Raw genomic sequence first — 12,653 nt, forward strand, 5'->3', positions numbered from 1 at the left:
ATCAAATGATTATTTAAAACTACAAACAGGAGATACTAACAGAACAGGAGAAGATGGCATTCAATCTCCACAAGGACTTGAAGCACGACAGAACAACATTGTTTTTCGCGGACAACTAAGTGATGCGCATAATGCTATGTACAGGGACTATGCACAGCCTACAGCATAGCTCCGCTGTCGGTTTAATCCAGAAGTATAAATCAGCCTTTATGGCTGTAGTATTGTTAGCTCAAAAACACTAACCCTCGCTCCGTAACACACACTACACAGACTGTTAAACGTCACCCCACGCCACACCCCTCTCATATACTATTGCACTGATTACCCTGTTCAGGGCCGAGTATTGTTTAGTGTTTATCACTGTGATAGCTACTTTATGGATCCTGTCCTAGTTTACCTAGCCTTAGTCTAGTTTTGCTAGTTTTTAAAGAAGCATTTAATTAGAAATAAATGAATTAATAAAAAAAATAAGTATAAGTAGGAAAAAGGACACAACAAAAAAGAAACAATCCAGGACTGGAGAGGGAAGATGAACGGCACGAAAGTCCAAAGCTACTTCCCAGTCTTTTAAGCCCAAACACCAATCATAGGTAACACTCGACACCTGTACTCGAGTCTCGCTCTGGAAAATACAAAATCACGGAACTCCACCTAGTGGACAAATGCTGAGAGGACACTTTGGTCATAACACAGTGTTATTACAGTGTTCTAATGAGTCATCTGTTCTCTTTATTAATGAATAATCTAGCCTAGTCATCCTGTAAATTCCTGATTAAAAATGGAAATGTGAACGAAATCAAAGAAGGCTTGTTTCATGTTACTTTATATATATTCATCTAAACTCTGTATTGCCCTATATTTTGAGTGTTCTTTCCATTCATCTGGAATCTTACCACTACCCTCAAATGTTTTATTGTAGTGTATTTCTAGATCTTTCTGGAAACGGCATACAAACCACTTCCAGTAGGGTAGTTCAGAGAGATCAGGGGTGATGCTCCAGTTAGCAAAACATTCAGCTTTTCTGTATTCTTTCCAAAGGACTGTCTCATCTGAGGAATTGGGATAAAAACATAGAGAGCTGCTTGCTACTGATGTTGTGCAGATTCGAACTGACAAGTTTGTTGTATTCCTGTATGTTATTCCATTTACTCCATCCACTCTGTGGAAAGGAACACTGTGATCTCCTTCATGGTTTTCTATGGTGTTTGTGCAGATGGCTTTACAGAACGGACACTGAACCCAACAGCACTGACAGAAGTGATCTATCAGAAGCTCATCTGGTTTCTTTCTGCAATTTTCCATTTTTAGGTCATTAATGCTGTTAAACTCATTTTGTAGTTTTGACATACTTTCTGTTAGACCTTCACTTAAAATCCTCTCAAGAAAATCAAAGTCAGTAATTTCATGAAGATCTACACATGAATTTCTTGTGAATTTCAGCTCATCTGTAAGACTTTCACTGAAGCATTTCTGCCACATGTCAGCATTTCCTTTGTTTCTTTTGACTTCCTCTACTGAATCACGCAGTGCTGCATTCACAGACTGTACTTTAAGTGTAAGATTGCTTTTGAACATAGTAAGGACCACTTGTTGGTGCTGATTAATGAACGTATTGACTTCACACATAATAAAACATTTGAAGTGATCTCTGGGATTATGAATGTACTTCACATACTCTCCAAAAATCTCGTTTTCTGCAAGGGATTTCAGAATGTGTTTTTCCAGTTTTGATCTGTTCCCATTTAAAGCTGGTACATCAGACTTCATCAGATCTGACAAATCAATAGCAGTTTTGTTGTAAACTGATTGCAAAATGGAAGATTCAAGTTTGCTGCATATGAATTCAGCAAATATGGCTGTTGTTGTTGCTCCTCTGCAGTAGTTCTTGAAGACGGTGTAATATTGAGGTCTCTGTGTCTCAAGATATATTCTTGGATCATTTGCATTTTTGAATTCATTGTGAAGTACAGTAAATTTGGCATGTGCGAAATCACACACATGCAGACAAAGATCCACAGTGAACTCTTTCTTCAATTTACATTTCTTGTTAATATCTTGGAATTTGTTTATGTGTTGTTGAACACATGCTGTCATTTCTTGAATATAGCTATAGTGGTAGCTTAGTTTTGTGGTTTGTGTCTCAAGTAATTTGCTGGTCTGCTCAATGATTTCTGTTATCAGAACCTTAACTAAATTATTATCTTCAGGTAAAAGGGCATTGTTCTGTACCAGTGTTCTGCTTTGAGATTGAGGTCCGTGCTGTTTTTCTGTTGCCTGTCGGAATAATCTAGACTTTAAATATGAAATATAATATAAAGATTGCAATTTTTGTAGGACAGTCATTTCTTCAAGTGTCTCAGAGCTTGGATCTTCCTCTTCAGCAGACTGATTGTGATCAGAAAATTCCACATTCTTTTTCAGCTTAATGTAATCTGAATAGTCACCCAGGTAGTTTATCTGTTTATAGTATTTCCCATGTTGCCTCTCTTGTATAAGAGCCAATTCATAATTTTCATTCAAAATTTGTCTCACATCCTTCCAAAAGTCAATGTCTTTAACTGGAGCAGTGTCTTTGATCAGTTCAGTGATCCATGTGCTCCAAACTGTGTTAAACTCATTCATCAGCACATTATCATTTGTTTCTGTATTTTTAAATTGCAAAGCAAGTTCCTTGCTCAGACTGAACAGCCTGTTTTCATATTCTTTCTTTTTGTCATCTAGCTTTACTTTTGCATTTTTTTGTTGAATCACATTATCCAAAGTTTTCTTAGCTTCCTTTATGAGATCACCATGAAGTTCTGTAATTTTTCTCTCAAATCTTGCTTTCCATTGGCTCATAATTTCTCTGTCTCTGTCTTTTTCAAAAAAAGACTCAACTGATTTTTGTACTTCTTTTATTGTTTCATTCATGTCTGACGAAAGGTCTGCTTCTTCCACCTCATATTTTCCATTTGCAATTCTGTTGTAGAATTTCTCTTGTATTTTTAGCATGGCACTTCTGAGTTTCCAGGTCCAGTCACTGTATTTGGTTTCCACTCTTCTGTAGACTGCAATCTCAAGAATGTTTTTAAAGCTGAACACAAAGTTTTCATTCAGAAGTGCATTCCACAGATCATGAATACGACTTTTGAATTCTGACAGTGTTACACAGCAGGACTTAGAGGCTTTTGAGAGAACAGTGTTTTTCAGTTCCTGTATATTTGTGCAGTAGTTTGGGTTTGGTGGAGCCATCGGTGGGCTGCCCTCCCAGAGCTGAGCAAAGTACTTCACATCATTCTGAACATCAAATCTAATGATGTCACTGAAACATTCTGCATCAAAGTCTTCATCTTTAGCAGCGAGTTTTGTCATCTCATCCAGTTTCTCCAGCAGTCGTCTCCTTCCCTCCATGTTTTTCTCTCCAGCTGTGACGTCTGAAACATTCTGATGCACAAACAAACAGCTGGGTTTCAGTCTTACCTTCTTCATCCTCATGAAAGCCTGAACAACTATCTGAAGAATATCCTGCATCTCAGAAAGGTTTTCACCAAAGATGTTGATCAAAGTCAGATTTGCAACACCTACAACAAATGTGGCCAGTTCATTGTCATGATGTCTTGTTGATATTCCAGACAGTTCTAAAGCACGAAGACCCTCAGTATCAACAACCAGAATATAGTCAAAGTTCATCTGTGTTTTCATCTCATCTGAGACTCTGATTAGCTGCATGAAAGCTCCTCTGGTGCACCTGCCAGCACTGACGGCAAATTGGAGTCCAAACATGGCATTCAGCATGGTGGATTTCCCAGAGCTCTGAAGCCCTAAAACGGACAGCACAAAGACTCTGGTCTGGTTTCCAAGTATGTTGATAAGTTCATCTAAAACAGCAGAGATCCAAATGACAGGAACATGAGCAGCATCTCCATCCATCAGCTCCAGTGGAAATCCAGAGATCATCATCTGTGCTGCAAGACTCGGGAGAGAAGAGAAGTCAGTCTGCAGGTCTTTCTTTTTCTTGTTTACAGATGAACATGATTCATAGATCTGACCAATCTCTCTCATGATGTGCTCCAAACCAAAGGCTGCAGCTTTAAGTTCCACAGATATTCTCTCAAGTTCACTTTGTTCTGCTTTGATTTGTTGAGGCTTGAGATGTTCAGATTTATCATATTTCTCTTTCAGTTTTAGGACTGTAGACCATGTTTTATCATACTTGTGATGTAGAGCGGAAAGATCAGCGGTTGTATATTCATCCAGGAAAATTCTGAGCCATTTAAGGAAAAACAGCTTTTCACATTCAGCATTTGAGATCATTTCTTTAATAAAGAGCTTCATAAATTTACTTATTTTAGATCCATACTGCTGTTGACGTATTTTCTTCATTTCAGTTTTTTTTTTACTTATTTCCATTTCTAGATTTTCTCCTCGAGGTCGGTGTAGTTCTTTGTTCTTCTGACTCCACTGATGCCACAGTTTCCCCTGATGAGGCAGAAATGAGTCTTTGATTTCTGTCAGATCTTTTTTCTCCAGTAAACTCATCATCTTCTGTGCTGCTTCTCTTCCTTTCCTGCAGTCATCATCATCTTCCTCATCTATTTTGATGTCTGTGTTTTTGAATGCATCTTCAAACACTCTGAAAGAGGGAGATGATTTTAAGAGACAATCCTTTATTATTTTTTTGAGTTCTTCAGTTACATCTGACTGATTTCTGTCTTTTAAACCAATTTTGAATTTATCTGCTTTTTTTTTCTCAGTTACAGCAGATTTATCCTCATTAAAAAGGCAAATAAGTGGCTTTGAGTTCCTGTACAAATTTTGGATCTTTTCTGCGTTTCTGTCACTCCTGTCCATTTGTGGTAGAAGAACAACATTGACTGAGCTCATTTCAGTGAGGATCTGCAGCTGTTTCTCATGGTCACCTGCATCACCGTGTAGATTACAGAATGCTACACAGTCATTGAATTTATCATCATTTGTTCCAGAAGGGCAGAACCAGGCGATCTCCACCACTCCATCCATCAGGACTCTGGTTCTGCTGCTGCCGGGGCAGTTCCTGTGGAAGAACGTGTCATGTTTCTTATTGATCAGACTATTCATCAACTGAGACTTGGATGAAGACACAGAGCCAAACCTGAAGAAAAACACCATCGGAGTTTTTGCCTTGTAGATCAGCTGGGTTTGACTGATTGCTTCATTGTTGGTGTTTCTGATCTTCCAGCTTTTGCTGATTTGTCTGAATGTCCAGAGAGGAAACTCAATCTGTTGTGTGAATTGATCAGGAACAAGCAGAGGCAGAGCGTACTGACACTGGGACAGTTTAGTCACCATCAGTTGCTTCAGGAAACCATCAGCACAATGAAACACAGCCATCTGGACATCCATTGGGTCAATTCGCTCAGACTGAATCCTTCCTTTGTGACACAAGCTTTTGTTTTCAAAAAAATCATCAAATATATCACTCTTAGATGAATCATTATCTTTTTGATCCTGTCCATTAATAGCTTTAACATGAATATATCTTGCTCTGTAGTCAATCATCAGTAGGTTTTGAATAAAAGTCTGAATCAGCTCTTCTTCAGCACAAGACTCATGGGACTGTAATGAACGTGCAGATATCTGAACAACATCTGCTGCTCTCAAATTTTTCTGCCACCTGTCAATTTTAAGTCTGTTAAATAGATTATGTTGTTCAGTTTCATCCAGTTGTTTCTGTGAATATGGACAGACTCCTCTTGTTCCCAAATCCTTATTTTTTCCCTATTAATATATAAAGAACATTACATTTACTATAGTCATTTACTTTGGTTTTAAAGTAAAATAGAGTACAATCATTGTAGCTTGACATGTTACATTTTGCTAGAATGCTGCCTATATTAACTTAAATTCATTTAGAAACACTTAGTACCTTTAGTAAAGTCCCCCTGTAGTGAAAATCATTTTTTTCTATGTTGTTTATTTGTCAATGTGTTGTTTTTAATATGCTTTTAGACAAACCATGTGCCAATCTATTAATCAACTGCACTTCAGACATATGCTCGCGGACGTGAACTCTAGTGAACTCTATAGTAAATCACTATCTAGGCTGCATTCGAGCCTTTGAGGCATTTGAGGACACAACATCAAGTAAGTAACTAATGTTACAGTATCCACTGTAGTTTTCCACTAGTAAAAACATTTTAGTTTTATCAGTCATTATCCGTGTATCGCCATTATATCGCGCTAACTACAGTTAAGTTCAGTAAGTGGACGGATCAGGAGGCTCTGGCTGGTGTGAGTGAGTGGAGGCAGGCTAATTTGCATATTTAAAGACCTTCGCATTGTAAATGAGGCAAGAAAATAAAAACATTTAAATATGTAATTTTGATGATTAAAAGATTAGTTTTAGAGGATAATTTTTTGACCACAGGGGGACTTTAACTCCTTAGCGTTCCAATGTTCCACCCGCAGAATGTCACTGCTCAACAAAATGAACAAGAAAAAAAATCTCAATGTTTAACACTTGAGGGCAGTAAACAGGTTTACCATAAATACTCCAAAAAGTTAAACAATGAAGTTAGCATGTAGTTGGTTTTGTTATTGCAGCTAGTACTAAAAAAATGTCCAACTATTCAAATCAAGGTACTCACCTTGTGCTTTTCAACAGTCTCTGATGTCCATTTGTCCTCCATTCTTGTGGGTTTATCACCTTTATAGAAAGAAAACAGATGTAATTTGAAAGAATGCAGTTAATAACTATGTTAATTAATTAAAGGGGTTTTAATTTTTTTTTTAGTTTTTTTTTTAGTTTTTTTTTTTCAATGGCTGATTTTAAAGTGGTCATGACATGGACTTTTTTTTCTCTATTTTATGTTCCTTTACTTAGAGCAACATGTTCATCTTGGATACTTTTTTTGTTTTTGGAAGAAAACGCTGAAAGGTATAAGCATTGCCACGCTTAGAGGAACAGGCTAAGCTTGTTTACCTAACAAACAGATTGAGAACGTGGCTACAGCCATCGGAGGAGATCTTTTATACAGTGTAAGTGTAGCTGTCTCAGAAAAGGTTGTATTTGCTTTAAGTATTTTAGTAATTTATTTTGTGGAAAAGTATTTAGTTCACAAATTAGGTATAATGTATCAATGTTCATTTGGAAATTGTATTATAAAGTTGTGTAATAGTGACACCTACAGGAGAAATATGTGCACCATTTGTTGATTTTGTCACGTGAGCTAGCTAGCCATTTTAGAATCATATCCACAAAGAAATGCATGTGTGCTGAGACCTATCCAAGTGTTTGTTAAAAGGAATGCCTATGTAAATATCTTCTAATGTCTCCTGTATTTCTGATTGGAAAGAGCACACGTTATGTGGTTTATTCTTTAGACTTCATCTGTTAATGTGCAATAATGTACTTTGTTTATTGATATTGGTTCAGTACGAAACAACTGGTTAAACTGTGGTAAAAACAGAAACACTGTCTGTATCTGAACGTTATTTTATTTGTTTCAGTTTTTCACGGTGTCATGACGTTATGTGAAGAGAATACGAGCCAGATGGCGATGGCTATAATGCTTATGAAGATATTAAACGTTAGTGGTGGAGGTAACGAATTACAACTAGTCACGTAACTGTAATTAAATACATTTTTGGGGTATTTGTCCTTTCATGAGTACAATTTTAAGTCTGTAATTTTACTTGTACTTGAGTACAAATTAACCTGAGTAATTTACTTAATTACTTTTAAAATCACAATTCGTTACAGAGTACTGTAATTTTAATTAATATTTCAACCACTGACCGACATTTCGGTAGCCAATAAAAATCTCTTCTTAACTGACCAATGAAAAGCCTGGTATAGTATTTGAACAAGAAAAACATGTTCCGTTTATTTTTATTTATTTTTTCACGGCGCGCTATTGATAACATAATCATCACTAGAAAAAGGGCTGGGCGATAAATCAATTTTATAGATTAACTCAAATGTGTAGTTTACATCGATTTGTTTGAATGAAACTCGGTTTTCTCTGTAATATCCACTGACGCTGCTCTCTGGGCTCCAGTAGTTCCGAATGGGCTCAGCCCTCTCCCGCGCATTCACCAGATTAGAAACACACTAATATACTGTATATATTTGTTTTCAGAAAGGCACGGAAAACAAATAATGGGAGCCACTAAAGGCATATGATTAGCTGCTTGTTAGCAAGTTAGCCGTACCCGATCAGCATATTTGTGTTTGCGCTGAAGGGAGCTTCAAAGGTTTCTGCGTGTTTTTGCAACGTAGAGTAATGTATCACGGACATATCTCACGAATCCTTTCAGAAACAAAGTGTAGAGAGTGTAAATAAGAGACTTATTAGCCGCTATTTCCACTGTCGGGCCAGTGCGAGCCAGTGCTAAGAGCGTGCCGGGCGGGGCTAATGGCCTCGAGTCGCAAGCACCAAGACCAAAAGTAAGCTGCGTTTCCACTATCGAGCCAGTAGCCTCGCTGCGCAAACCTAAAGCCCGCCCTTTACGCACCTCCTTGGATCAAACGTCACGAAACCCCTCCCCTTTCAGCGGGGAGATTGAATGTAAGTCACGGTAGTGTGATCATCGAACGAAGACAGCTGAAGCGGCTGTTTGCTCCTTTCGGTGTTTTCTTGGTGGAAGATGAGGCAGCGAAACCAAGATGCGAAGACGGAGGCTCAGCGGCGTTTACACCGAAAGCTTATATTAGCTGCAAGGCGAAAAAGAACAATAAAGCGACGTGGAAGCCGGATACAGCGAATGCAGAAACGCCTTGTAATGTTGGTGATGTCTGTTCTGATGCAAGAAGTGCTCTGCAACAGTTGTTTATGCAGCAGCAATATTTGTAATATATTACATCAATAAATCACTTGAAAAGAAGCGTTGTTTTTATGACCTACACACAAATCTTTTGTCTAACTTGGTATTACATCAAACAAAATGTTGCACATTATCTACACACTACTGCAAAAAATAACTACACATTTGTACCTCTAGTATAATTTTTTATGCCTTTATTTAGGTACAGATACAGGTACAGTGTATGTTAACATGTTATCAAGGTGTGTTGGTGAGTTTTTGTGGGGGTTTTTGGACGATGTAAATAAACTTATACATCAGATCTCATTTTTATGGGATCTTATTTGCATTTGTCCAAAATTTTATTTTTATCACGTCTTCGTTTCTGCAGACGCTGTCAAACTGGCGTTGTAGCTATATTGTCCTCGGCCCAAATGCTTAGAAGAGCCCTGTATTAGTAATTCGGCGAAATGCGCTTCTTACCGCAGATACACTCCGCCTTTCACTTTGACCACGCCTCAAGCCCCAGCTGGCCCGCTTTGGCCCAAGGTTTTCGTAGGGCCGAAAAACCCGGGCCATTGACCCTGAGGAAGCACCGACGAGGCACGATCAGGCCCCGGAAGTGACAGTGGAAACGCGACTGGCCCTGGCACGCACTAGCACACCCACTTTTGGCCCGACAGTGGAAACGCGACTGGCCCTGGCACGCACTAGCACACCCACTTTTGGCCCGACAGTGGAAACGGGGCTATTGTGCAGTATAGCGAGCGCCGTTGATTATAGTAGAGCTTTGTGATATTGTGAACCAAGATGAGTAACAGCTTTTAATAATGTTTAAGGGAGTTTGTAAACGAGATATTGATTTAATACAACAGCTAAATAAACAAGTTAATATTAAGTGACTTACATTGTCTGACTATAACACTACCGCCTAATTTTGCTCTATTTCGTGGTCAAAAGTAGTCTGAAACAAGTCACATCTAATTAAACCGCTGAGTGTTTATGAATGAACGTGCGGTTTTTAAAGGAATCTAGTGAAATGATTAAATGTCCCATTAATTAAAACAGCTACTCGCTTTATTCTGAGTGAACCAGCGGTTCAAATGAATTAAATGATTCAGTCATTAAATCAGTGTCTTGCTGCCACATGCACGTTTCAGTTATTTAAATAATTTAATATTTCTGTATTCAAAATTTTATATTTTTATATACGATATAACTGCAAGAGAAAAGCATGGAAATTATATAATAGCTAATAAGAATGGGAACTGGTGGAAAGTGATCACTGATGCAGTTGCAATGTAGGCTATATTACAAAATATATGGTACCTATTTGTTGTGGAAAAGCTGGGATTTTTTTACAAGCTAAATGAAGTAGGGGGAAAAAATCTATTCAAATTGTAAATCGGATTTTTTGTGAAAAAAATCAGGGATTTTATTTTTAGTCCATTTCGCCCAGCTCTAACTAGAACATGTAAATCCATCATCATTGTAATACAGACAGTATAAATTAATTCGTAATTTGTTTATTTGTTCTTATTTCATTGCTTACTGTCTACTTGTTTAAATATCTTAAATATATATATTTGTAAGGCATACTGTTGTTGTTTTTTTCTTATTGTAAGTGTTATGTAATGAATGAAAAATATATAGGGTGATTAACCTATAATTTCATTTGTATAATTCTTCTATAATTTTGTTCCACAGAGGAAACAACCATCTAAGATTGTTCAGTACCATGACATCATAAAAGCAGCGTGTGCTTTATTGTCTGGATCTTGTCTGATTCAGCAATTATGGATAATACAATACATACCACCAGCTAAAAAGTAATTAGTACTCTGAGTAGTTTTTATGAAGAGTAATTTGTACTTTTACTTAATTTTTTAACACCAGTACTTTTACTTGTAATTGAGTACAATTTCAGCAATGTAACGGTACTTGTAATTGAGTATAAATTTTCAGTACTCTTTCCACCACTGTTAAACGTAAAGACATCAGTTGAAGCGTCATTCTTTTAATCAGAAGAAAACAGTCAAGAGCTGTTACAGTAAGTAATGTTTCTTATTGGCATTAGATAATGTGTTGTTGTGACATAAATGCATTTACTAGTTGGACTTTTCCAAGACTATATTTCCTGACCTGAAAAATAATATAAAAGTATTTTTTAGACTATATAAAAGTAATGTTTAAGAATGCTTAGAACAATATTTACTGTAAAATACTCTGTCTACAAATATCTGCTCAAAAATATTTATAATGTGTTTAATAATTTAGTTTCTCAGATGTTGTTTTTTGTATTGTATACTAATAAATACACAGCATGTGTGCATATGATATAAAATAACATGGGCATAATAAGTTATTGGTAATGTAACAATATACAGTAGTTGTTCCTGGCCTGTTAACATGCTCACTGATTTATTTATTTATTTATTTAATTTATTTATTTTATTTAGTGACCAGATACCGATATGAATATGTTTTGGAAAATAAATTCTAGAAATAATATTTTTTTGAGCAAGGACGTCTTAAATCAAAAGTAATGATAAAGACATATGTTACATATTATGTTACAAAATATTACTGTTTCATCTAAATACTGATTCTGATCGTTTTAAAGAAACCTGGAAAAAAGTCTACTCAGCTGTTTTGGCTTTTAAAATACTACTACTACTAATAATAACAATAATGGTAATTTTTTTGGAGCAGCAAATCAGAATAGGATGATTTCTGAAGGACAATGTGACAATAAAAAATGTGGTAAAAAATCTTTGAAAAGTTTTGAAATCACAGGAATAAATTCAATTTGTAAATATATTACAATAGAAAACAGTTCATTTTAACGGTAAAAATATTTCAAAGTTTTACAGTTTTTTTTTTTTTTTTCTCTACTTTGGACAGTCATGATCATTGTCTTCAGTGTCTGGTCAAACAGCATGCTGACGCAGCGTTCGTGAATTACTCATAAATCCACTGTGGGCTTATGAGTGTGGCATTGCTGCGATCTTGCCTCTCTTTTTTAAAGGGAAAGGCACCCTTTGTCACTAGCCATACTGGTTTTCTCTGGTTTGTCCAAAGAACCACCAGCTAAAGTTTTGGGAGATCTGAGGGTCAAAATAAGAGCTTTTGTGCAGGGCCAGCCCCCAAGGACCCTATATTCTTCCTGCAGTGATGATCCGTGAGGCTCTAGAGTGATTTCGCTGATCTGCCTCTCGCCAGTCCCAGCATTTCCTTTGGTGCACCCCCAAAAGATAAGATTTCATTCACAGCATCAGGGCATGGGCTTTCGTCCTTTGAGAATAAACATTGGGCGGGGCTGCCCCCTTCGAGTGCCGTAGCCGCTGCTGAATCGGACTCGGAGCTGATGGCCATTCTTGCTCGGGCAGACGTTACCATTGGACTATAGATTAAGAAACTTCCCAGTTATGAGCCCTCGTGACAGAATGATTAATTTATCAGGGTGGGCGTGGCTCACAACTGCATCCTTCTCTGGTACCTTTCTTCTCAGAGATGCATGAGGAGCTGATGAAGTCATGAATGGCCAGAAGCTGCTTGTCTCCCTCCTCCGTCTTCACTATCCTTGATAGCGGGGCAGCCAGGGGGTACATTGACATTCCAAAGTTGAAGAGCACTCTCACGGCCAAAGTTTACAATGCAGGTCCCTCAGGAAGTCGATTTCCATGTTAGTGGCCCAAGAGTGCCATCTCTGGCTTAACCTGGTAGAGATGAGAGACTTCGGCAAAGTGTGCTTTATTAACACTCCCATCTTCCAGGCTGGGCTGTCTCACTCCTGCTCACGACACCACCTTTTGGCAGTAGCAAAGAGACTGCTGCTTACTGATGCTTACTTTAATGTCTCAATTCTTCTTTGACACAGGCCCTTCCTA

The 12,653-nt window shown here is 37.4% G+C and overlaps 1 protein-coding gene across 1 annotated transcript; it reads right to left on the reverse strand.

Moving 5' to 3' along the window:
• Positions 1-822: 822 nt before the first annotated feature.
• Positions 823-12,380, reverse strand: LOC141345381 (interferon-induced very large GTPase 1-like). Its single transcript, XM_073850268.1, has 3 exons — positions 12,263-12,380; positions 6,606-6,664; positions 823-5,736 (listed from the first exon to the last, which is right to left on the reverse strand). The coding sequence occupies exons 1-3, from the start codon at positions 12,378-12,380 to the stop codon at positions 823-825; spliced, it is 5,091 nt and encodes a 1,696-aa protein (XP_073706369.1).
• Positions 12,381-12,653: the final 273 nt, after the last annotated feature.

This window comes from Garra rufa, chromosome 1 (assembly GCF_049309525.1).
Source record: "Garra rufa chromosome 1, GarRuf1.0, whole genome shotgun sequence".
NCBI lineage: Eukaryota > Metazoa > Chordata > Actinopteri > Cypriniformes > Cyprinidae > Garra > Garra rufa.